At 49.4% G+C, this 24,583-nt stretch overlaps 1 protein-coding gene across 1 annotated transcript; it reads left to right on the forward strand.

Annotated features, from left to right (window-relative positions):
* The first annotated feature begins 1,008 nt into the window (after positions 1 to 1,008).
* Positions 1,009 to 24,506, forward strand: LOC101795303 (ovotransferrin). The gene is made up of 25 exons (XM_005028068.6): positions 1,009 to 1,167; positions 3,309 to 3,472; positions 3,666 to 3,774; positions 4,940 to 5,131; positions 5,341 to 5,476; positions 5,879 to 5,934; positions 7,120 to 7,289; positions 7,414 to 7,600; positions 8,260 to 8,414; positions 9,593 to 9,686; positions 10,088 to 10,123; positions 10,801 to 10,959; positions 11,935 to 12,079; positions 13,044 to 13,108; positions 13,374 to 13,558; positions 14,278 to 14,464; positions 14,926 to 14,959; positions 15,999 to 16,020; positions 17,610 to 17,910; positions 17,993 to 18,087; positions 18,205 to 18,282; positions 19,820 to 19,902; positions 20,321 to 20,457; positions 20,899 to 20,953; positions 22,035 to 24,506. The coding sequence occupies exons 1-25, from the start codon at positions 1,125 to 1,127 to the stop codon at positions 22,249 to 22,251; spliced, it is 3,105 nt and encodes a 1,034-aa protein (XP_005028125.2). The 5' UTR covers positions 1,009 to 1,124; the 3' UTR covers positions 22,252 to 24,506.
* Positions 24,507 to 24,583: the final 77 nt, after the last annotated feature.

Raw genomic sequence — 24,583 nt, forward strand, 5'->3', positions numbered from 1 at the left:
TGCAGATGCTGCTGCCATATCCCTAGGCTGGACCCATGCGGGGGCATCCAGGAGACCACAAAGGGAGACTGCTGTTCCGGAGATCAAACCCCAGAGCCGGACCCCACCACGACAGCACTCGTGTAGCTGGTGTCTGGTGGACACAGCAGCAGGACCAGCCCTGGCAGCTGCTGGCCAGGGATGCTGCTGGGGCACGTGGCCAGCTGCTGTGGTGTAGGGGCTTCCATTTCGTGTGCATCTGTCAAAGTCATCCTGCAGCTGGTCTTGTAGCCTGTACCAAAGATGGGGACGTGGAGCTCGTGGCAGCATCATGAAGCCAGACATTCATAAACCTAGCTGTGCCCCCCAGTCCTGGCTGCAGGGAGGGAAACAGGGAGTGGTGCAATCGGGTAGAGAGGGTTTGCAGAGGAAGGGGACCCCTGAGCTCAGCATTTCTTCCCAGGATCATCACAACAACAGCTTACGGAAGATGAGGTGTGGTGTTTCCTGCTAGCTGCAGGGTGCTATCGAGCTATCCGGTTGTGGCCACTGGCTTTCTCTGCCTGTGCAAGGAGCTTGCCAGACCATCTGGAAGGAACATTTACTGCCTCTGAGCCCTGCTGACGCTGCCAAGGGAGTGCAAGGGAGAAAGCAAGCCAAAGGCTGTTGGGCACAACAGTAAGTTACTGGCAGACACGTGAAACCGAGGGCTGGATCCAGCAGGGACTTTCTGAGATTAGGCTGTGCAAGGCAGGGGGTAGCCACCACAGAGAAAACAGTCCCTCCTGTGGCATTTCAGCCTGCAGGGGAATTCATGTGTCACGACTTGGGAATTTTCCATTTGGAGCCCCTTGTAAAACAAAAAGCACCTTGCCTGCTCCGACTCCTGCCTGCGAAGGGGTTCAGTGCCAAAGAGTGAAAGGCGTCCTAAAAATGGGCTGATCCAGGGAGGGGGGCGATTTAGCGGCTATTGAGAAACAAGGAAGGACAAACAGTGTTAGGTCATTGCTTCTGCAAACACAGCCAGGGCTGCTTCTCTATAAAAGGGGGAGAAAGCGGCTCCAGAGCCATCACAGACCCGGAGGGGACGGTCTGTGACCACGACCACCGCAGCCCCTCCTTGGCACCCGACTTCCTGCTCCAGCATGAAACTTGTGCTCTCCGCTGTGCTGTCCCTAGGGATAGCTGGTAAGTGTGTGCTGAAAGCAGGCTGGGGGGGAATGGAGGAGCCCGGACCTCCCAGGACCACAGGTTTTCTCCCTAGCCCAGGCTGTTTTTTACAGGAGCAACTGCAGCATGTGCCAGACCAGGCAGCTCCTAAGTTAAACCTGGCAGCTGAGTAATTAAAACCTGCCCGTTTTGGCAGCTATGGGTACCTGTAAATGAGGATGCCTATTCTGAACACTGACAACAGCAGCTCAGTGCAGGGCAAGGGGAAAAGCTCCCCTCTCCCCCCCCCCCCCCATCCCCCGGCAGCTGCTGTGCCAGGAGAGGAGCATCCCCATGCGTGGGGTTAAACCAGCGCCAACCTGCCCGTGCGTTGGGTTAAACCTGAGGGCAGCTGCACTAAAACAGAGCTTAAATAACGGAAAGACCCCTGACAGGAGTCCCTGCAGGCTTCCCCTGCTGCTCCCCCAGAAGTTTGCTTAGGGGCTGCAAAGTGGTGCTGCCGTTCCTCACCTCTCTGCTCGCCCCCGGGGTGCTGCTCCCCTCGTGGACCTCCGAGGCTTCCTGCAGCCAGGGGGGAGGCTGGTGTCCCCCAGCAGCTTGCCCTGTTCCCAGCCCTTCTCCGCTGGGCTTGGGAAACTCCTGGACTGCTTTCAACAAGCGGAGCGCTGTCCTGCTGCCACCGCTGTGCTTTTGCTCGTGCATTTCACATGCGGAGTGTGCCGCTGCAGAGCTGGTGCTGCTTGAAGCACAGATTCCTCTCCTCTCTCGATTCGGGCAGGCAAGGGGCAGCGAGTCATGGCAAGGATACTGCTGCTGCATACACCCAACACGGGAAGGAGGGAGCAGCAGGTCCTTTCTGACCTCCCATAAAGCACGGTGATGACTGGTGTCCTCTTGGGGACATCCCTCCTTCCCTGCTGCATGGAAGTTGTCCAAATGCTGTGCAACAGGGGCTGAGGCACTGGGGCTGCCCTCACCTTTCCAGTGCTCACCAGTGCAGCCAGGCTGAGCAGTGCCATGAAGCAAAGCAGTGGCGTGCTGGCTGTCACCGCTGCTCGTGCCATGGCCACTGGCCAGCACTGGTGGAGGGGCCCTCAGGAGGACCCAGACCAGCTCCTGCCCAAGGCGGGATGGTTTCAGCCCCACATTAAGCTGGCCATGGCTTTTTTTTTTTTTTTTTTTCCAGCCAAAAGGTGAACAATGTAGATTTAGGCAATGAGAATTAGGGCTATGAATTCCCCGTGTGGCCAAAGTCAGCATTTCCACTTGGAGGAGCAGGAGGTGTCTGCTGGTGGAGTCATGGCTCGAAAAGTCAAAAAGACAGAATGTTTCAGAGGTGAAAAAGAAAATGGGAACAGCACGGGTTAATTGGGAGATGCATGTGAACAAAATGTGCCTGGAGAAAGGGAAGTGTGCGTGTCATGGTCTGTACAATCCTGCCAGGAAGGGGCAGAGCTACGTGCAGGTGTGGGACCAGTTGAGCACTTTAACTGCAAGCTTCCAACATCTCTGGTGCTTAGGTTGCTGAAGGAGTCAAGCATCTGCATTGACCTTCGGTCTTTGCTTGATCAGCCTCCCAGCACAGCCAGGCAGCTGCATTTACTGGTGGGGCACCCTGAGAAGAGAGGGCTGAGGCTGTGTGCGGGCGGTACAGCACCTTGGTTGCTGCCTGTGCTGGAGGAGATGGGGAGCAGAGAGGTAAATATATCTGATCTGCTGGCCACCAGGGAAGCTGTGTGTGGCAGCATACTGAACATAGTCCGGCCAGATGAGAGCTGCTCTCCCTCTGGGGTTATTTGCAAAGAGACCGCTTCAGGGGACAGTCTTTTCTTTCTGTTTGGAGTTTGGTTTCTATTGGATTTGTTCTCCTGCCCCTGTGGGTGTTGCCGTGAGTTCAGGCTGCTGGAGTCACCATGCTGAGCAGGGACGTCCATTACCCAGGGATGGGGACGGTCCTTCCAGATGCTCCTGAAGGTCCACACGTCAGGTGAGAAGGAAACTCCTTTCCTGTGTGACTTAGGAGATGCACAAAGGAGATCCTGCTGCTCCCCCAAGGCCATGGCTGCAAGGAACAAGAGTTGGTGTTTCTCCCCCATTGGTGGCTTTCTCCCCCTCTGAAATGACTTTTATTATTATTATTATTTATTTTTTTCCCGCAGCTCTGTGTTTTGCTGCTCCTCCCAAGACAACCGTCAGATGGTGCACAATATCCTCAGCAGAAGAGAAGAAATGCAACAGCCTAAAGGACCACACGCAACAGGAGAGAGTTACACTGAGCTGCGTGCAGAAAGCAACATACCTGGACTGCATCAAAGCCATCTCGGTGAGTGGGCAGCAAACAGCTGTGCCGGGTGCTGAGGAGGTTGCAGCAGCACCTTCCACCTGGAGAAAGGGTTTCCTTCGAGTCACTGGTAATCCTGCTGTGGAGAAGGATTCACCCACAAGGATCCAGGAGAGGCAGCTGGGAAGTGTTTTCCCCTCGTTTTGTTTATTGATTGAAATCTCTTGCTCTTTAGAATAACGAAGCAGATGCCATTAGCTTGGACGGTGGTCAAGTTTTCGAGGCAGGCCTTGCCCCCTATAAGCTGAAGCCCATTGCTGCTGAGGTCTACGAGCGAAGTGGAGGTAACGTTTTCACGTAGCATTTTTAAGCCAAGTGGTGGTAGCAAACTGGTAGCGCAAAGGCCTTCCTTTCCACCCAGTGCTCCCATGTTGTTTCTGCTGGGTGTCTGAGCTATTGCCCCTGGCTTCCAGATCCCCCAGGGGAAGGGAGGGAGCCAGTAATGCCAAAATGCAAATCATTTGTTGCTGCCCGTGACCACTGGGTCACTAAAATGGAAGGGGACAGAACCAGTGCCCTGTTTGTGCTGGTAGCTGTGCTGAAAGTCATCAGTGACATGATGATGCAGTGGCCATGGATGGAGATGACCATCAGCAGAAATGCCAGCCCTCCCAAAACGTGGCATGAAAGTTGTTTGGAAGAGATCCCAGAGATATTCATTCTGCTATCAGTGACCTTGAACGGCGTGGGTAAAGCACAGCAGTCCCCACAGCTGGCTGTGCAGCCATCGGCCAGACCAGCTTACAGCCACAGCAGCACTGCCATTAGCGGTCGTGGAGGAGTGCCTTGTTGAGATAACCAAGGCAAGAGGTGCAGGCAGTGCACAGAAAAATGTAGAGGAGCATAACGAAATCCTGCGGCAGTCCTGTCTGATAAGAGTTTACTCTGATGTTCCACCCCTGCCAGCTCCCTGTGCTGTCCTTCCTCTCTCCCTTGCTCCTCTGGGGAGCCGAACAGACACTGTTTCTCTGTTTTGTCTTTATCCCCTCGAGCAATCCCACACATCCAAAACTCCCAATCTCTTTTCTCCCACTCTGCCCAGGAGGTCAGCCTGCTTGTACGCAATATTCAGGATCAAAGCAACACGGGTGGGTCATTCCTGACCATGTCTAAAACTTGGTCACTTTATTCATATGTAACTGATGGAGTTAGTGTAATTCTAAAGACTAGACATGGAATTTCAGACTTATAACGCTTGCATGAATGCTCCAGTGGGCAATGGTGTTTGAGAAAAGACTCGTTTAGGCAACCTTATAAGTATATGTCCGTAACATATGTCCAGTGACAGAGCATTTTGCATGTAGTAGTGTTTTCAGGACGCTTATCACTGCTTGTTGTAATGTACACTGCTGGTTCAATATAGGCAGCGCAGCTCACCCCTGAGAAAACGGGAAGACCAGGCTTGTTCAAGCAAAGCTCTTAATTACCTCCCTCCTTCTCGCACTGCAGGCTCTACAACCAGCTACTATGCTGTGGCTGTTGTTAAGAAAGGAACAGACTTCATGATAAAAGACCTGCGAGGCAAGACCTCCTGCCACACGGGCCTGGGCAGATCCGCTGGCTGGAACATCCCCATCGGGACACTCATCCACCGGGGAGACATCGAGTGGGAAGGCATCGACTCAGGCTCAGTCGAGCAAGGTGACATGGGGAACAGCATGAGAAACGGGCTGATGTTAAGCTGGGGGTGGTGGCAAGGTGAAGGCGGCATTGCCTGATCTGCAGAGGTTCAGAGGCAACCTGGAAAGCAACCGAAGCATTTAGTTTCTTTCCGTGTTCCCCCCCCAAACCCTTCTAGGTCCTTGTAAAAGGGAATTTTAGACTAACCATTGCATGTTTCTCCCCTGCAGCGGTGGCCAAGTTTTTCTCTGCCAGCTGTGTGCCTGGTGCCACCACTGAACAAAAGCTGTGCCGTCAGTGCAAGGGGGATGCCAAAACCAAATGCCTCCGCAATGCGCCTTATTCTGGATATTCTGGAGCTTTTCAGTGAGTGGAAGTTATTTTTTGTTATACCAGGGACTGCTGTGCTGTAATCAGGGGTCCTGATGAGGTGGAATGTATAGAACTGGGACTGCTGGTAATTAAAGACCCAATTAGCAATAACTGGCAGGCAGTCAGCAGGAGCTGAAAGAAGGAGCTCTGCTGTCTGATTTTGCACAGACCTAACGCTAATGCTACATATCCTTGTGGTAACTCTAACTGGGTCTCTTGAGCATTACTTCTCTGCCATTATATTTACCTCCCTGCCAGCACAGCTTTTTTGGGAAGACTGCTACTCTGCGGTTGCAGTTTATGCCAAAGTAATTTGCTGAAACAGGAGGCAGGGAGCCGTGATGTCTGTTGTTTTTTGTTTGTTTTAACATTTCTTCGGTTTCCTCTCACCTACAGGTGTCTGAAGGACGGAAAAGGAGATGTGGCTTTTGTAAAACACACAACTGTTCAAGGTAGGCCTGCAAACCACTTGTTTCTTCTTTCCATTCCAACCTGTTGCTTCCACTCCATCCTGGGATTAGTCTACGCTGTGCAAACCTTCGTTTCTCTCCTAGCTTACTTCATACCTCAGATCTTTTACACTCTGGAAACACGTTTTGTACACTGTATTAATTACAGGACTAACTTATCCTTGTTACTGAAAAATATGATTGTGGTGGGGTCTAATTCTCCTTTCGGATTCTTCTCCGAGGAAGGAAAACCTGCTTGATTGGTGCAGTATGGCACCAATGGTAATGCTTTTGAACTTAAATTCAAAAATTTAAATTCAAAAATCCCAACAGGGCCACGTGGCAGGGATGCTTGTCTTGCGAGGAGAGGCTTGGGGAGGTGGGCTTGGTCGGCCTGGAGAAGAAAAAGCTTTGGGGGACCTCAGAGCAGCCCATCTGTACCTACATGGAGATTAGGAAGGAGGTGGAGCCAAGATTGTTACAGAGTTGGACTATGGAAAGATGAGAAACCATGGTCATAAGGCAGGGTTTGTGAACGGATTGAAAAGAGAGGTTCAGACCATACGCAAGGAGAAATTGTTTTCCTGTAAGGACAGTCAGGCAATGGGACAGGCTGCCTGGGACAGCTGTGCAGTCTCCATCCTTGGAGGTTTTCAAGATCCAAATGGAGCAACCTGGTCTGCCCTGCTTTGAGCAGGGGGTTGGACCAGAGATGTTCAGAGGTCCTTTCCTACCTGAATTCTCCTGTAATCCTGTGCCCTCTGACCTGGGCTCTGTTTTAAGCCTTGACACTGGCTATCTGCTGGCCTCTACAGACCACGTGCGGGGCCTGACCTCTTAAATCTACTTGTAAGGTGTTTTTAAATCTATTTGTATTCGTATCTATATGCATGTGCCTGGATGTCCACGCAGTACTGCCACATGAATAAATACTGATGGGCTAGTTATGGCAGCAGCAGAGATCATCTCATGTGCATGTGGATTCTTTCTGCACTGCCTTTGTATGACCACGGTGATCCCATCTCTCCTAACACCGTTGCATTATTGCAAAGAGGTTTTTGCAACTTGTCTGCAGTGAAGAATTCTTCCCTGAGGTTCAGCTGGAATAAATCAATGACAAAGTTGCCCCATGCTGGGCCGTTGTCTATTTTTGTGGAGATGCAACTCATGGTTCCCCTCTTCCTCTAGAAAATGCCCCAGAGGAGAAGGACGAGTATGAGCTGCTGTGTCTGGATGGTACCCGTCAGCCTGTGGACAGCTACAAAACGTGTAACTGGGCCAGAGTGGCTGCTCACGCCGTTGTGGCTCGGGATGATAGCAAAATTGATGACATCTGGAGTTTTCTCTCAAAAGCACAGGTACCTGCAAGCTCTGCTTTCCTTCCCCTGCCATCCGTCTTCTGTCCCCTGGCTTTGCTTGCTCTCTCCAGTTTTCTGAATGCTTTGGTGTAGTTGTTTTCTGATTATTTTTTCCCTGTGGCAGAGCAACTTTGGCGTGGGCACAACCAGCGACTTCCACCTCTTTGGGCCACCTGGCAAGAAGGACCCAGTCCTCAAGGACTTGCTTTTCAAAGACTCTGCTATAATGCTGAAACGTGTCCCAGAACTGATGGATTCCCAGCTCTACCTGGGCTTTGAGTATTACAGTGCCATCCAGAGCCTCCGGAAAGGTGGGCAGGATGTGATGTACAGATGTAGTGTCAGTGGGAGATGCATTGAAGGGTCATGATCGTAAAACACATCTGGGGAAAGGAAGATGACTTTTGAAGTATAGAGTGTATTCTCCATAAAATATTTCCTGTGAAAGGTATTGGCTTGTGTGGTTGGTAGGGAATTGGCATGGTCAAAACTGCTGCTCAGAATAGCTGTTTCTGGGATGTAAGAGTACAGGATCAGGAGGAACATCCCAGGACATCAGGCCCAGCATTGGCCAATCGAGGGAAACAGGGTCCTTCACTTCCATCCAGACTCATCAAGCATTTACTGATGTCCTAGCTGGCTTTCTGTGTCAGATGTCCAACAAATGACCCCTGAAAGCCACTTAACATCCACAGGGCAGAGGTCTCTGTGGTAGGCTCAGCCACCATGGCCTTTATGGAAGGAGGCACATCGACGTCACATAGCATCAAAACAGGTTATTCAAATGCTACCTCACGAAACCATGAGCAGGTGGTGCATCTCCACTTCCCTCTGGTCCCAGTCCCGAGGCTGGCTGTGTGCAGATGGCATCGTGGCAGGGTCCCCCTCACCCAGAAACTGCCTTCCCATGGCCCTGTTGTTCAGCAGAGCTCTGGGCTTATTCTTTCTTCTCCGGCCATTTTTTTTGCAGATCAGTTGACTGTCGGCCCTAGAGAAAACAAGATTCAGTGGTGTGCAGTAGGCAAGGATGAGAAGAGCAAGTGTGACCGCTGGAGTGTGGTGAGCAACGGCGAGGTGGAGTGCACCGTGGCAGACAACACGAAGGACTGCATTGTTAAGATCATGGTAGGGCTTTTTTCCTTTTCTCCTCCCCAGGATTCTTTCAGCTGGAGAGAGGCATTGCCTCTTTCAGCCTGATAAGAGATCTGGGGGTGGGATTTTACCATAAAATGCTGGGGGCTTTCTGAGAAATCACAGCAGGCAGAAACCAACCTTATCACAGGGAAAAGGCTCAACTAGCTCTCCAATGATTAACATCTTTAAAAAGTGTCATTAGACAGAGTTCTTTGATGTTTCCTAAACAAGAAATAATTTTCTGGTGTGAAGTAACCTTTTATTTAGAAAAGGAAGGTGACTAGTAAAATATAAAAAGAAGAAATAGATTTTAAGTTCAAATAAAATGAAGTGGTTGTACTGGCCAGAAGCCTTAAAAAACAAACAAACAACAACAACAACAACAACAACAAAAACAACAAGAGAAAGAAAAAACCTTTCTTGTTGAGAAAGGTTTTTTAGACTGACTTGCTTGCATCAGTCATGCCTGTTATTTTCCTCTATACTTAAAAACAAGTTTCTGGGATCCAAACAGGGAAATCTTCTTCTGCAGTTAAGAGGTCTTGTTCTCTGATGCAACCAGGGTAGCTGTAATGTTGTGCTTAGTCTCCTGCCATTGGATCTGGCAAATCCTCTGAAATTCTTCGCCTCTAACAACCAGTTTTCCCTTAGACTTAGAGCGTGCCCTGCTTGCTGATTCAGCCTGCAATGTAAGCACTCTCCCCTTTGAGCTGAGTGTCCCAGCCTACAAAGAGCAGTTCTTCTTGCCATTTCGGGGTCACACAGAGAAAGGCCATTGCCTGCTCAGGAGAGGATGGGTTCCGTGGTGTAGATGATGTTAGTTCAGAAAGTTGGGTCAGTACTGTGGAGACAGCACAAAATGCTGTCAAACAACTCCAAAGGACAGGTGGGATAAGGAAACAGGCTGGGAGATGCACCCATGTGAGCCTGTGAGTGCCTGGAGGTGAGAGCTGCTGCGGGAGGTGGCTACAAGCACATGTGAGAGGTAATTTCAGAGCACCCTCTCTCTGCATCAGCAAGAACTTGTCTGGCCGTGTGCTACCCTCTCAGGCCCCTTTGCCCCCAGCCTGTCTCCTCTCATTTACTGTTTCTGCTAAGATCCAGTTTCCAAAAAGAGCTGCCCAGGGGAAATACAGTGTCATTTCATCACTATGCGGTTTTCATTGCAGAAAGGTGAAGCGGATGCCATCAGCCTAGATGGAGGTTTTGTCTACACTGCTGGCGTGTGTGGGTTGGTGCCAGTGGTGGGAGAAAGCTACGAGGGTAAGTGCAGTCCTGGTGCTGGGGAAGGGGTAGGTGCAAAAGCATCAGGTTTATTCTCAAACCTAGAAAGCAGCCTCAGTGTTGCACCCCGCAGAAAACACATGATGTGCAGGGCAGCTCTACTTGATGCTACATGACTGAAAAATCAGGATCGTGATCACCTCCAGCTCCTATCTTCTTCATTTTAATCATGATGCCCCTGTCCTTTAGCACTGGCCTTGGTGAAACTAGTTGTCTTAGCACTGAAGAACGGAGAGAGGCTGTCCTTTGTTCTGCCAATTTGCTCAATGCAACCTTAAATAGCCACTTCTAGAATGAACTTTCTCCAGAAAATAGTGAGCTTGACTTATTTTTGGATTTACCATATGTTTTATCTAATAGCTTCTTTTTCTTTCCCTCAGAGGACAGCCAGTGCAGCAAAGACGAAGGACAACCAGGTAATTATTGCCAACAGAGGGACAGACAATTGTCTGTTCAGATATAAGAGGAAAAATACATATACAGTCATGAGCTGAGAATTAATGGCCACACAAAGTTTTGTAAAAGCCACTGCGTACAACACAGAGGTGAAAAATCTGGGTGAGAAATTAACGTTTAAATGGAAACTCTGGGTCTGCAAGCAGATAACAAGGCAAAGCATATGGCAGCAGCAGAGATTTGTGCAGAGTTGCTGGAGCACACTGTGCTCTCATGGCCTCACTGTGACATTGCCAGGGCTGCAAACAGAGAAAGAGGGACTGGGCTGTAGCACTGGGGAATTGTGTTTTATAGAAATAGAGAGAGGAGGGAAGGTTTTGTCCTTTGCTAAAGAGGATATGAAATGGGGAGGCACGCATCGTGTGCATCTTGCCACAGCCTTCTTGCATACCTGAGTGCCAGTTTTGTGGGGGAGAAATGTCAGGGGTAATAATTTCCCAGGAGCATGGTGGGAATAGATGCATCACATCTGCAAACTGTTTTTCTGTTGCTGTGTGGCCAGTCCTTCATAAGGACAAAATATTTCTGCTACGCTGTGCGTAGCTGCCCTCTCCTAAGTGTAGCTGATACTCTGGTAAGGGAGCACAGTGGGATCCTTGGGTCAGTCCTTAATTCTCCTTTCTTTTCCTTCCAAAAGCATCATACTTTGCTGTGGCTGTTGTGAAGAAATCTGATAGTGCCATCACATGGAACAATCTGCAAGGCAAGAAGTCGTGCCACACCGCTGTTGGGAGAACTGCTGGCTGGAACATCCCCATGGGCTTGATTCACAACAAAACCGGGAGCTGCGATTTTGGTGAGTCAAGACATACATTCATTTGTCTGAGTTAGAAACCTGCGAGCAAAAACGTTTTGCCATGCCTCCTCTGATCTTCTTGTGCCTTGAAAACTCTCACTTGGAGAAGGAAATGAAGATGAGTCTGTTATTTAAGGTTTCAGTGAGCAAAGTTTCAGGCTGTTGGTGACTGATTCTGACTAGGATACGGCACATCAGCTGTTTTGTGGGGGCTTCACTTTTTCACTTCTTTCCCCTTCCCCTTTCAGCAGCCCAAAAGGCATTCCCAAAATGAGAACACAGGCTGCCCCAGGTACAGGGGGGCTGCTCCTTGTGCAGGACTCTGTGTAGGAGTAAGGGATAGATTTCTGAATCCCAGAAGGGCTGAGAATAGGGGATAGAGGCTGCTCTCAGTTCAAGAAACATTAAGGGACTGATCTGACTCCCTTGAGAATAGTGGGTAAAAAGTCTGCATTGCTCAGAAGAGCAGCCTCTATACCCAACTTTCAGTCAGTGAGAATTATGGTCCAACAAAAATAATATGGAGATATTATGGACCAAGGCAAATTATGCATATAATTATCAGCAAATCTAATCTCAAGAACATACTATTGTTATTAAGCTTTAGACTCTGCCTCTCCATCCTCCTACCTGCCTTTCCTAATGTCCCTTCTTCCCCCTAAGTTCTCATATTGCTGCCAAACACAGTCGTGCCTGCCCAGAAAGGCTGGTTCCACACGAGCTGGGAATGGTTTGCAGAAGACACATTCTTCTTTCAATGCCAAGATCATCAATCACACCAAGGGACAAGATTCCTACTCAAAGCGTGATGCATGTGATGTGCTGTCTGCTGAGGCAAGCTCTTCCTTGCATTGCAGCCTGTTCCCAGTCCCCTCAGCCTGCTCATATAAGATCACCACAAGAACATATTATGAAAAGAAACCCCAGTTTTCCAGTGCAGGAAAAGTAAATTTATTTTATTCCTGTTTTATTCAGATGATTACTTCAGTGAGGGCTGTGCTCCTGGTTCTCCTCCTAACTCCCGCCTCTGCAAGCTGTGCCAAGGTTCAGGGGAAAACCTGCTGGAGAAGTGTGTCGCCAGCAGCCACGAGAAATACTATGGATATACTGGAGCTTTACGGTAGGTGGGGAAAGTGCTCAGGTACCTGGGGGGCAGATCAGAGAGGTGATGGGTAGATCATGCATGGGGTTTGGCCTCATGCTGACACTAGTCCGCTGACCTTTTCTTTTTCTCCACAACACTGCTGCAGGTATATAAGTCTGCAATATTACTTACGTACTCCATATGATTTTTCTTTATGCAGCTGTCTTCCCACCATCTCTTCTCCTTTTCTCCAGTGTAGGTGCAAAATGTATCCATTCTGTAAAAATGAATGTCCTGGTCCTTCCAGGCAAACTGGGAGAGACATGAGCATTTTGGCCAGAGCTCCTACAATGACAGTGGTGTCACGCTTAGTTACATAACAAATTATGTAAAATAAAGAATGTTAAGAAGTGGAAACCCAGAAACAATGTTGCCACTGGATGCTCCCTGTTAAAAATGCTGCTTGCCTTGGTTAAAATGAACAATTCCCTAAAAAGAGAAGGGACCAGAGGTCAACCCCAGTGCCATCTCCTCTGTACCAACCAGTAGCAGATCAAGTCTAAGTAATTTGTATTGGGCACAAACTTAAAAAGAGAATTTATTTATTTATTTATTTATTTATTCAGTTACATCTAGTAGCAAAGAGACCCTCCTGCAGGATTTGCAGTCATTTTGGTGCAAGTTTGACTTTTTACACGGCTATTGAAAGGTGCAGCCAGGCACTGCAGAAAACAACGCAAATTCTGCTCTTGGCTGAACTACTTCTTTCTGACAACAAAATACATCAGTTACTTAGTATGTTAAAAGGATGCGTGTGTTTTTCCAGGATGTGTTAAAAGATTTTGTTTCAGATATCCTTAAAATATTCATGGCAGGGCTCCTAGACCTGACTATCTTTAGAGACTAATTTCACAAAGTAAGATACAGGTCAGAATCCAACCTGTGGAAAAGGACCAGGACTCCGGCACCCATATCACTTGCCTTTCTTTGTACTTCACAGGTGTCTGGTTGAGCAGGGTGATGTGGCCTTTATTAAGCATTCAACTGTTGGCGAAAACGTTGATGGTATGTGGTTATCCTCTTGCATGGGACTTGGCAGGACTGCTTCCCCCATCTGCGTTATTTTCATTCCCAAAACACTGACTTCAGCTGCACAATTATTCTGATGGCCTGTTAATTACAAACTCCATATGGCTTCTTTTGTACAAGCGAAGTATCTAAGTGTCAGTGCACACACGTGCAGGGACAAATGCTTTGCTTGGGTGTTGAGAGGGTGATTATGCCTCTACTATACAAGATCTCTGAATCTCCAAACCAATTCTCTTCATAGGCAGCAATAAAGATGACTGGGCCAAAGGTCTGACAAGGGATGACTTCGAGTTGTTGTGCACTAATGGGAAACGGGCAAACACCATGGATTACAAGACCTGCCACCTGGCCAAAGTTCCTACCCATGCTGTGGTCGCACGCCCCGAGAAAGCAAACAAAATCCGTGAGCTGCTGGAGGGACAAGAGGTTAGTGGTACTGACAGTGGGAGGAATGTTCTGGGGTGGTTTTTTACACAACACGTTTACATTTTTAGAGCAATGATGCTCTCCAAGTGAGTGAAATGTGGAAGATTTTGACTTACTGATATGGGGTCAGAGCCTTGTCCCTTAGTCTCCCCCTCCCTCCATCCCTTCTGAACTTACAGCTGTGTTTTGGAAACTCCTCTGGGGTGCCTGATCTCTGACCCAGCTGTGTCAGGCACAAGGTAAGCAGCAAGCCATCCAGCCCCGCTGGTACACACACAGTCCTCCAGCTACTGCTGTCAGCATAACCAGGTTATGTCAGCTCTTTTTGATTTCACACCAACAATGCTGAGATTTTCTCCGCCATCTGGATCTGTTAAGAGACACTTTGGAAGTCAGCTCCTTTTGCTTTCAGCTCATGGTGAAGGCACAGAACCTGCTGGCAGCTCCTCCCAGTGGGATCAGCATATAGTGAAATACTAAAAAAGAAAAAATTTTTGTTTTGCCGGTCATGCCACAAGTGTGCTGCTTACCAGTGAGAGTCCTGCCACCTAGTCACACGGACAGAAGATTCAGGCCTAAACTTTTGGAGCTTGACTGGGCGCTCCCCAGGACAAGGAGTTTGTGGTGAAGAAGTAGTACTAAAAGTGAGGCTTGTACAAGCTGAATCTTGCTTTCTTTCTACTTTTTACATACACTTACCGCTTCATGCCTTATTTCAGAAACTGTTTGGATTACATGGAACCGAGAAAGAGAGATTCATGATGTTTCAGTCTCAAACCAAGGATCTTCTGTTTAAAGACTTGACCAAGTGCCTGGTTAAACTCCGCCAAGGAATAACATACAAGGAGTTCCTCGGAGATGAATACTATGCTTCAGTTGCTAGCCTCAATACCTGCAACCCATCAGGTAAATGTAACAGCCTCAGGACAAAGTCAGTGAATCACAGTTCTTAGCATCAGCTATATGGACAGTTATTTCTGTTGCTGTCCATTTAAAGAAATTTATGTCCATTTTTTTAAAGAAAAATGAGGATAACTCATAAAGCTTCCAGTATACTTCTCCCAGAGTTTCCTGAGCTAACTTCTGCCAGATTGGAAACTTCTTCTGGCATCAATGGGGATGAAAGATTTTTAATTACCTTTAGAAAACATGGAGTTTGAGAAGTGGTAAAAAGAACCCACCCTGTCCTGTCAGTCTGTGTTCAGTGTGATCTGTGGTTAATGCTCACTTCTGGTGGTATGGTGGATATGTTTTCCACGGTGTGACAATGCTGGCACAGTTGGCTGTGCACTGGTGGGACGGGAGCGATGTTGCGTGTTCTGTTTAAATGCAAGGTCTGAATTCCTCCTTGTCCTTTCCCTTTTCAGATCTCCTCCAGGTGTGCACCTTCCTTGAGGACAAGTAACAGGATGGGAAGGGCCCTCATTGAAGGGGGAGGAAACCTAGTGCCGTGACTCCTTTCGTGCCCTCAGCTCCAACACTGACCCACAGAGGGCCCTCTGCCTTCACTGCTTCCTCTGCCCTTCTCCATCACTCTGAAAGTGGCTATTTGAAACTTCACGGTTTTCTGCTGCTGTCACAGCAAGGAATAAAATCTCGAAGTCTAAAGAGGTTTCCTGAGATTTCTCAAAGTAGTTATTATGCCCACTCCTTCCCTGGCACCTCTTGCTGCAGGCCAGTGGCAGACTCCAATCTGGCTATTGCCATTCAAGGCTATTGTTGCCCAATAGCGAAATTCCTTTCAATATTTTCTAAAGCAAAATGGATTAAAGGTGTCCTAGAGTCTAATTAACAGACATTTTATATTATCTGTGCTTCCGCTTTACCCAGATTATCCCATTATCTCCCCGGGAGACAACAGCTGCCCATTGTGTTTGGGATATAGAAAGACAGAGAGTGTTTATGTGAGGGAAGCTGAATGGTAGAGAGTATAAAAAAACAACAGCAACAACAGCAACAAAAACACAAAAATATAGTGGTTGTAAGATGGAAGGTGTGAATGGAAACCACTCCATCTCATATCTCAGCTGGGTGGATATGAATAGTGCAGAAGCAGAGTTATTTCCACCAGGCAGTACATTTAAAATGCAGTATGTCGCTGTGGAGAGCCCAGGCTTAGACTTCCTTTCATGAGAAAAATTGAGGACCTGTTTGGAAACCTGCATTTTGCTGAGCTTCTGCTGAGCTACAAAGCAAACAAACAAACAAAACCAGCAGGTAGTAACCCTCTTTTCGAGGCAGGCATAGAAGAACTGCTGAGGACAGAAAAATGTTGAATTCCTGTTTTTGCAGGAATTAATATTTTGATGGATTTGCAGTGATGATATTTGAATGCATATGGCACATATTGCAAGACATCCACTAGCCTAACTAAAGATCACTTCTGAAGACAGAAAGTTAAAGTGGAAACAATGATATTCTGTGCTTTGAACTTTTGTAGGTTCAAGTATATTGGACAGATGGTTTGTTTAATCTGTTCTTAAGAATCAGCAAAGAGAGACAGTGTCCCTAAAAGAGCCTGTTTCTACAGCTAACTACTGCTACAGGTGGAAAGCTTTCCCCGAGAACAAAATTCCACAACCTTCCTGGGCAGTCTGTCCCACTGATTGCCTGTCCTGAGGGGAAGAAGTTTATCTCATATCCAGTCTGAACCTCTCTTGTTTCAATATGCTTCCCCTGCTTCTTGTTCTGCACCACCGTGAAGAGCCTGGATCCATCTTCCTGCCACCTGGAAGAAATGTGGCAGCTGGTGCCAGGTCTGCCCTGAAGCCATCTCTTCTCCAGCCTCAACAAACCCTGGTCCCTCAGCCCCTGGGGTCATGCTGGTGGCTCTCTGCTGAATTTGCTTTTGTTCACCAAGGTCTCATTGAAGTAGGGGCCCAAACCTGGCCACAGCAGCTAGGTGTGGTCTAACAAGTGCTAGGCAGAGGCCAGCAATCACCACCCCAACCCGGCTGTGCTCCAGGGATGCGGTTGACATCTCTGCTGCCTGGGCAGATGCCGGCTACCCATGCCCACCACCACTCCGTCACCTTCTGGTGACAACCTGGCAGTGGGAAGAGCCTTCAGGGTGCCAGCAGCAGCTCTGCCAGCAGCGGCTCTGCCTGCAGCCACCCTCCAGACCTCCAGCAGAGCTGGGGGATGATGCTCATTCAGTTTTAACCAATTTGGGATGTTTTTTGCCATCTCTCCATGGTGGCCTCTTCCCTCTGCTTCTTCACCTGTGTCCCTTTCCCCCTCTGGGCATCCCTGCCCCTCATTGTGGCCTTCCAGTACTTGAAGGAAGTGTGTAAACAGGAGGGGGAACGCCTGTTTATACGTGTTGATAGTGACAGGACAAGGGGGCATGGTTTTAAACAAAGACGGCAGATTTAGGTTAGATATCAGGAGGAAGTTTTTCACTCAGAGGGTGGTGAGGCACTGGAACGGGTTGCCCAGAGAGGTTGTGAATGCCCCATCCCTGGAGATCATAGAATCAGAGAATATCCCGAGTCGGAGGGGATCCGGATGATCTGTGGAAGAACTCTATAACCCAAAGCAAATAAGTTATAAAGTAGGTATGTGGTTTATTTTGGGGCTGGGCACATGCAGGATAGCTCCCAAAGGCACGTGCACCTTAACGCGGCAACCTGCTTTGGTTATATGCAGTAAAAAGTTACATATGCATGAAGTTTCCCAATGCGCCCATACATATTCATAATATATCCCCGCTTTGTATTAAAATTAGCTCCAAGCAGTCATTTCCATAAAGTCCTCCCATCTGTGCCTGTGTGGTGGTGGTCGTCGGGGGGCCGTGGGGATGAAGGCTGAGAACTCCTCTTCATCACCACTGCTTGGCCCCCTGTACAAAGGCACAGACTGAGCTGCTCCTTGGCTCTTGTCCAAACCACAAGGTGGGTCTGGGACGGTTTTTGAGGCAGGTTCCCCATTTTTGTCAGGAAACCGCCTTCTGTGAGGGGCTGCGAGATTCCTTACTTTGGTTAGTAAGCAAAGACACGCAGCAGTATCAATTTTAATGCGAGCAAGCAAGCCCCCATTCTTCTATCCCAAGGACCACCGAGCCCAACTCCCGATGGGGACACCCAAGACCAAATTGGACGAGGCCCTGGGCAGGGGTTGGCCCTGGAAAACCCTCAGGGCGCCGCCCCCGCCAGCCCAGGACTACAACTCCCAGCAGCCCCCGCGGCGGCGCCTCAGCAGCGGCGGGACGAGGCGGGACGCGGTGAGGCGAGGCGCGGCCATGGCGGGGGCGCTGGAGCCGTACCTGGACTCGCTGCGGCGGGAGCTGCAGGCGCCCGGCCCCGCCGCCTTCTCCGTGCTGCTGGCGCTGCTCCTGGTCGCCCTCACGCTCCGTGAGTCGCGGGGGCGGTGCGGGGGGGTGCGGGGCGCGGCGAGGCCCCCGGTGTCTGAGGCCGGCCTCGCTGTGCCCCGCAGTGCTCTGGAGGCTCGCGCAGGCCGGGAGGAGCGGCCGCAGGGCCGTGCTGCTGCTGGGGCTGTGCGACGCGGGCAAGACGCTGCTGTTCGCCAGGGTGAGTGCGGGACGGGCCGGCCACGAGGCTCCCTGAAGGCTCTGCCCTCCCTTTAACTCCCTCTCGTCATTTGGTTCTGTTTTTTCCTTGTTTTTTGTTTTTTTTTCCTCCCCGCAGCTGCTGACGGGCAAGTACCGGGACACGCAGACGTCGATAACCGACAGCTCTGCCGTCTACAGGGTCAGCAGCGACAAGGTGAGTGAGCCTCCCAGCGCTGCGGGAGCTTTTGTGCTTTGCCAGCTTCCAGCTCGGAGCCAGCCCTTTGCTCGGCCTCAGCAGGGAAGGATTCCTTTAGGCGGTGTGCAGGCAGGAGAAGGTTGGCAGGTATTGGGGGCTCCTTGTCTGCAGAGGTGTTTCTTTTTCCTCCTTTTTATTTTTATTATTTTTACAAGAGGAAAAGGAGCAGCTTTTAAAGCTGAGTAAAACATGCAGCACTGAGTAAAATATGCAGTGGAGAGAGGGGTCTGGCACGGAGCAGGAAGAGTTGTGAGGAAGTGTTGTTCTGTTGCGTTGAGTTTATTTGCTTGGCATTCATTTCACTCCCAAGAAAATCCGTATTTGGAAGGTTTGCAGGCTTAAAAATGGCCTTCAGCTGAACTTCATCTGGCCCCCAGAAGGGGTTGGTTATTTCCAGATGCTAGGCTGCTGCGGTTATTTTCCATTTACGATGATCTCTTTAGTTTCAGAAGGGTTTCTTTTTCTTGCCGGGTGCACACGTGGCAGTGAAAGCATGAGCTGACAGCATGTTACCTGCTGGTGAATTTTAAAGGTAGATGCTTTTCTGCTTTTTCTGTGGCAATCTGTGTTAACAAAGGTAATAATAAGGGGTTAAAAACTTAGTAAAAAGAATTGCAGGGCTTTTTATTTCTTTAAGTTAACATCTCTTGAAGATTGAGCAGATAGATACTTGGGGTGATGGAATGCTGTAAGACAGGCTGCTGTTTTTCTGATCAAAGGTTTCCATTAAAATCCGAAAGCAGTGAGCAGACAGGATCCCGTGTAGCGGTTTTTCCCCTCTCGGGAACAGCACGTGTTATGCTGAGAACGGTGACGTGGCCCTCTGTGGTCACATCTGTCAGGAGCCTGCGAGAGGCATTCGTTCTCCTTAATGTCACTGCTTTGGCTGGCTGGCTGCCCGTGGAAAGAGAAGTGATTGCTGCTTTTAATTGAAGAAGTATCTTGCAAGGCTGCTTTTGCCTTATTTCCTAACAAAGCTGTGTGCATTTAGGTTGGCTTGCAGTTGGGTAGCTTGTCTGCCTGAATAGATGTCTCGATGCAGAGCGGGAGGCTGTGGTTTTGCTGTACAGAGGTTTATTCACCAACAGAGATGGTGTAAATCTGCTCTTTACCGAGTGAGGCAGCCTTCCTACAGCTCTGCCACTCACACTGTGTGCGTGGTGCTTGCAGGGAGGGCTGTCTGGAGGAGGAGAGGGTGGAGCGTGCTCGTTTCTGCGCGGTTGTGCTCCGTCCTCACTGTTCTGCTGGGCAGTTTGCTGGTGTCGCTCTCTCCTTACCAAGTCCTGGCTGCGAGTGTTGTTCCTCGCTGGTTCTAAGACAGCACCTCAGCCTGTCATAATTGTTTGGGCCGATGGAGAGACTGCACCCAGGGGAGTGTTACGTGCTTCTGTGCTGTAGGGGGTCACTCCCCACTGCTGCCCCAGCTGGAGCCCGCCATCAGACTGGTTTTCCCCAGGTGCAGGTGTTGCTAACAACCTCTCGCTTCTGTTCCTAGAACGCTAATGTGACTTTAATCGACCTCCCAGGCCACGAGAGCCTGCGGCTTCAGTTCCTGGAGAGGTTCAAGGCTGCAGCCAGGTAAGGTGCAGGTGGTTGGCAGGGGAGGAGGACATGGGGAATGTTATTTATTGCCAGGGATGAGCCAGGTGAGGGTGCCGTGCGCTGGGTGGTGTGTGTGTGTGTCCTGAGAGTCAGCTCTGCTTTGAGGCACTGGGGGTTCTGCTTCCCCCACTTGCCTGCCTTTGTAGTGCATCAGGAGGCAAAGCAAATGCAGCAGGGAGGGTTTGGGAATGCGGTATGTCTTTGGGACAGAGAGGGACAGGTTTCCTGCTGGGTGTGAACACGGGGTGTGTATCAGCCCCCATGTCCTGACCTGCTTTTAGGTTGAATGAGGTTGGGTGTGGAAACAGCTGTCTTGGCCTAGGCTGCCATATTTGCAGGGGAAGGTGATGACAGAGGGTTGTGCCCAGCACCTATTCCCTTCTCTCTCCTCCAGAGCCATTGTGTTTGTGGTGGACAGCGTAGCTTTCCAGCGGGAGGTGAAGGATGTGGCAGAGTTCCTGTACCAGGTCCTGGTCGACAGCACAGTGCTCAAAAACGCGCCCGCACTGCTGATAGCTTGCAACAAGCAAGGTATTGTGGGAGTCCTGAAGGTGGGAGTGGAGGATGTTCAGTCCCTGAGTGACTGTTGGGGTTAACGGCCATATGTGACAGTGAAATCACAACTTAGGAGTGCTGCTAGATTTTCAGGTCTCTACAGCTTTCCCCGTGGAGGTGTGGATCCCTGTAAGTTAATCAGAAGCTTTTTGCCAGAATCAGGTTTGGTGCTTTCAGACGATGAGGAAAAAAAATAAATTTTCTGCCTTGTATCAGGCACTTGACTTGCTGCCATTCGTACTCATGGACACAAAGCTCCTCTCTCCATTATCCTAGCACAGACACTGTTGTTGTTGTGCCATTAGGTCTAACGACAGCACGGTGTGAGCAGGCCTTGCTGTAACGTTAGGAGCCTGAAGCAGGTTCTGACCTCTGACAAAACCAAAGAGCTAATTTCCTTTTCTCTTCTCTGTCTAGATGTCACAATGGCAAAATCAGCAAAACTTATTCAACAGCAGCTGGAGAAAGAGCTGTAAGTGTGAAATTGGATCTTAAACCTCTCTGTGCATTTCTTTCTTCTCCTTTCTGTCTCTTCTGCCAATGCTCAGTGAGCCCCTTGAGCCACATCTGTTCTTTGAAGATAAAGAGCATTCTGTTTTGTCTGTGTAGGTGTAATCAGGATGAGAGAAGATTGCTTGATCTAGGACTGCTGCAGTCTTGGGGAAAAAAAAAAAAAGGCAGTGTGTTCCTTGCTAGAAGCTGTAGTGTGGAGAACATCCCAGTCCTTACCTAAAAGTCTCCAAACTAACGCGTGTTCCTGGAATGCAGCTGTCTCGTTGCCCTGCTTTTTGGCCGGTAGATGGCAGCAGGGTGATTTGTACCGCTTCCTCTTCACTGCTGAGTGCCTAACCTCCCTTCTGTAAGGCAGCTGAAATCCTGGGCAGAGATTGCTGTTTGTCTTCCCTAGCCTGGCTTTTGGGAGGCAGTCAAATCACAGTGCGTGATCCCCGATATCACGGTGCCTCACCCTGCCCAGATGACCTGTTGAACTAGTGGAGGTCTTGAGCGCTGTGGGCCTTTTAACTTCAGGCCCTTGCAGTCAGACAAGCAGCTCTCGCAGTCCAGGCTCATTCCCTAGAATGAGAACAGGTTTTTGCCTCTTCTGAAGTTCTGCTTCCCTCTCCAAATTGACACTTGTGGTTGGAAGTCATGCCTTGCTGAGGAATTGAGCAGCAGCACTTCCCTGCGTTAGCCCTTCCCACCAATTTGCCCCCACCCATTGCAACTCAAATGTTTTTGGCTTTTTTTTTCCCCTCAGCATCCTAAATTAAGTCTAGTACAGCCTGCAGTGCCTCCAGGTTCATGTTTGCATCGGATTTGCATGTTTTTGCTGAAGAGGGGTCAAACCTGGGAATGAATGAATTTGCTAATGCACAGCTCAATAATTCTGCTCCCTCTAACGTGCTTGGTTTGTATCCATCTGTGCTCTTGGCAGGCTGACCACATTGATGGAAAAGATTCACTTTGTGCAGAGACCACATCTCAGCAGCTGTCACACAGGTAATTTGTTCTGGTTCACGGTTCTTAATCCTCTCCTTTCTCTCTCTCTGCAGCAACACCTTACGAGTGACCCGCTCTGCAGCCCCCACCAGCCTGGATGGCTCCGCCGTAGGGGGCCCCGCTCAGCTGGGAAAGAAGGGCAAGGACTTTGACTTCTCCCAGCTGCCAATGAGGGTGGAGTTTGTGGAGTGCAGCGCCCGTGGCAGCAAGGGAGAGGAGGGAGATGCTGACTTCGAGGGCCTTGAGAAGTGGCTGGCCAAGATCGCTTGAATGGAGAAGGGCAGGGCAGGAGGGAGAGATGTGGGGAGGCTGGGTGGGTGGGACACGTGGAGAGTGAAAGGAAAGAGATGGTTTGAGGCGCTTAAATCTCATCTTGTAGAAGATACTTCTGGAAATTTCTTCTAGAAAAAGCTGGAAACAAGCATTGCGGTGTCTTCCTCTGCTGCTTATGGCCTTGGGAGTAATGTAATATCTGGTGTGATTTCTCTGACTGTGTCCATCACGCTGCAACCTTTTTTTGCTCTTCCTTCTTCCTTCATCTTTCTCTGGGATGCTTACCCTATGGGCTTCTGTGTTTCCTTGAAGTGTTTGGTCTTTTCATGTGACAGCTGCCAGGCAAATTAGGGACAAGAGCACTGCCAGGTGAGTCTTCTAGGGACTGGAATCTTTGTCCTTTTCTGCTTTGGTTTAGCGTTGCATCCCTGTTACTTCTGCTTACTTACCTGCTGCCCTGGCAAAGTACACAGACTCTTTCTGTTGTGCAGTTGCTGAGGCGAGTAAAAAAAGCTGTTTTCCTCCATCTCCTACCTCCCCATTCTTCCAGACTGGTGCAGTCCAGTTTCTGTGGGACTGGAGCGACTTAATAAATCCCCAAAGCAGGCTGGCTCATCTACCTCTGTCACTGTGCACTGCCGGTGTCTGGCTGCGGTGCCTTTGTCCTTGGGTGATTTCTTCTGTTGGATGGTTCTTGGGAGTTTTTCTTTTAAATGGGGGCTACGACCTGAAAGCTTGTTTCCCTCTCCTCTGACAGACATGAATGCACGCTTTCCATATGATAGTTACAGAAGGGTCTTGGCTTCAAGCAATGAGGAAGAGGCATTTTTAGATAGATGCCTATGTTGTTGGTGAGATTTGTCATGCCAGATTGTTTGTTGTGCAATCCCCTGCCCGTCTCCTCCCTAGTGACTGCAATAAAGAGACCTTTTTGTGTTTGTAATCAGCAGTTGCAACAAAGTGAGAGAGAATATTGGGCAGGTAGCACACTCATGTGCGAGCGTGATTCCTCCCTGAAAAAAGATGCTTGGTGCAGAAGGAAATGTGATTTTTTTCCAGTGTTTCTTTGTGGTGGTTGAAGCCAAAGTGCTGCTGTATGCGTGCTCTCACTCAGAGAGTGCTTGTTGCTCTGGCTCTTGCAGCGGCTTGGCTGCCTATTTGGAGGCTGGAAGTGATGGTGGTGGTATCTTAACTCAGCATACGTTAGACCTCAACTTTCCAAAGGACCCTTGCTCTTGCCAGGAGTGTTGGTTATCCAAAGGGAAATGTTGCAGCAGCGTTAGTGCTGGCCATGTGGGAGATGAGACCCTGGTGTCATGCGGGCTATTCGGCTTCCCTTTCCTGAACAACAAACAGCCTTAAAACACCAGGCAGTCACCCTGCCCAGCAGCTTTGTCCTTTGTTAGGGTACTAGCTCAGCATGGCTTTTCTGTGAGGATGATTGCTTTCTAGGATGCCGTACTGGATTTGCAAGGTCTTATTGCATTGAAGCTTTTCCTCCATTTTTCTTGCTTCCTCTTGTTTGAGGGAAGGAGGGACTGAATGGTTCCTGATAGAGCTTTTCTGTCCTCTGCAGACATCTCTGGTTTGATGCTTCCTTAATCGCTCAACTGGTGTGTTATGTTCTTCTCCCTTCTTTCTGGGCATCCTCTGCCTCCCTGTCGCATTCTCAAGGGTTAGTAGTGATGGGAAGAGCAAGAACAGCCTTTTCTGCAAAGACCTGTGCTTGCGATGGGGCTGGGCCTGGCACTTGTAGTCTTGTGAACCTGGTGTGTCTTTGTGGGCACCTGGCCCTTTCCTCTGCAGCTGGGAGTGCTTGGGGGTGGTCCTGAGCAAGGAAGGGGCTGTGGCCTCCTGTGTAGGGGAAGCTCCAGGCTGGCTGGTGACTGCAAGGGAGAGCTGAGGTGAGGCTGGCCTCCAGACCAAGCCAGGAGGTGTTGTGTCCCTATGGGAGGTGGGGAGGCTTATATTGATGAAGTACCTTCTATCTATCCTTCTATTTGCAGCCAGACCATTGCTGCATCTTGTTTTGCGTGAACTCTCTTTGCTGGAGCCCCTTCACAGGACACCGTATTTCAATCCATAATGCTGAAAGGAGAATATTGCTGTCTTTGGGTGGTAACTCTGTATAGAGCCTTCTTCCAAAGCGGAGGCTGAGCATCAGCTTCTGGTAGGAGAAGGTAGTTCAAGGCCACAACCGCTTTTAAGTTATTCTTTCATAAATATATTCCTTTAATAAAAAAAAAAAAAGTCTTTGGCTAAATGTTTGTTTGTGCTCCAGTCCTGATTTGGTTGGTCTGTCTCTGCCTTGACTCTTCTCAGAGTTGTT

The sequence above is a fragment of the Anas platyrhynchos genome, chromosome 9 (genome assembly GCF_047663525.1).
Source record: "Anas platyrhynchos isolate ZD024472 breed Pekin duck chromosome 9, IASCAAS_PekinDuck_T2T, whole genome shotgun sequence".
Lineage (NCBI taxonomy): Eukaryota > Metazoa > Chordata > Aves > Anseriformes > Anatidae > Anas > Anas platyrhynchos.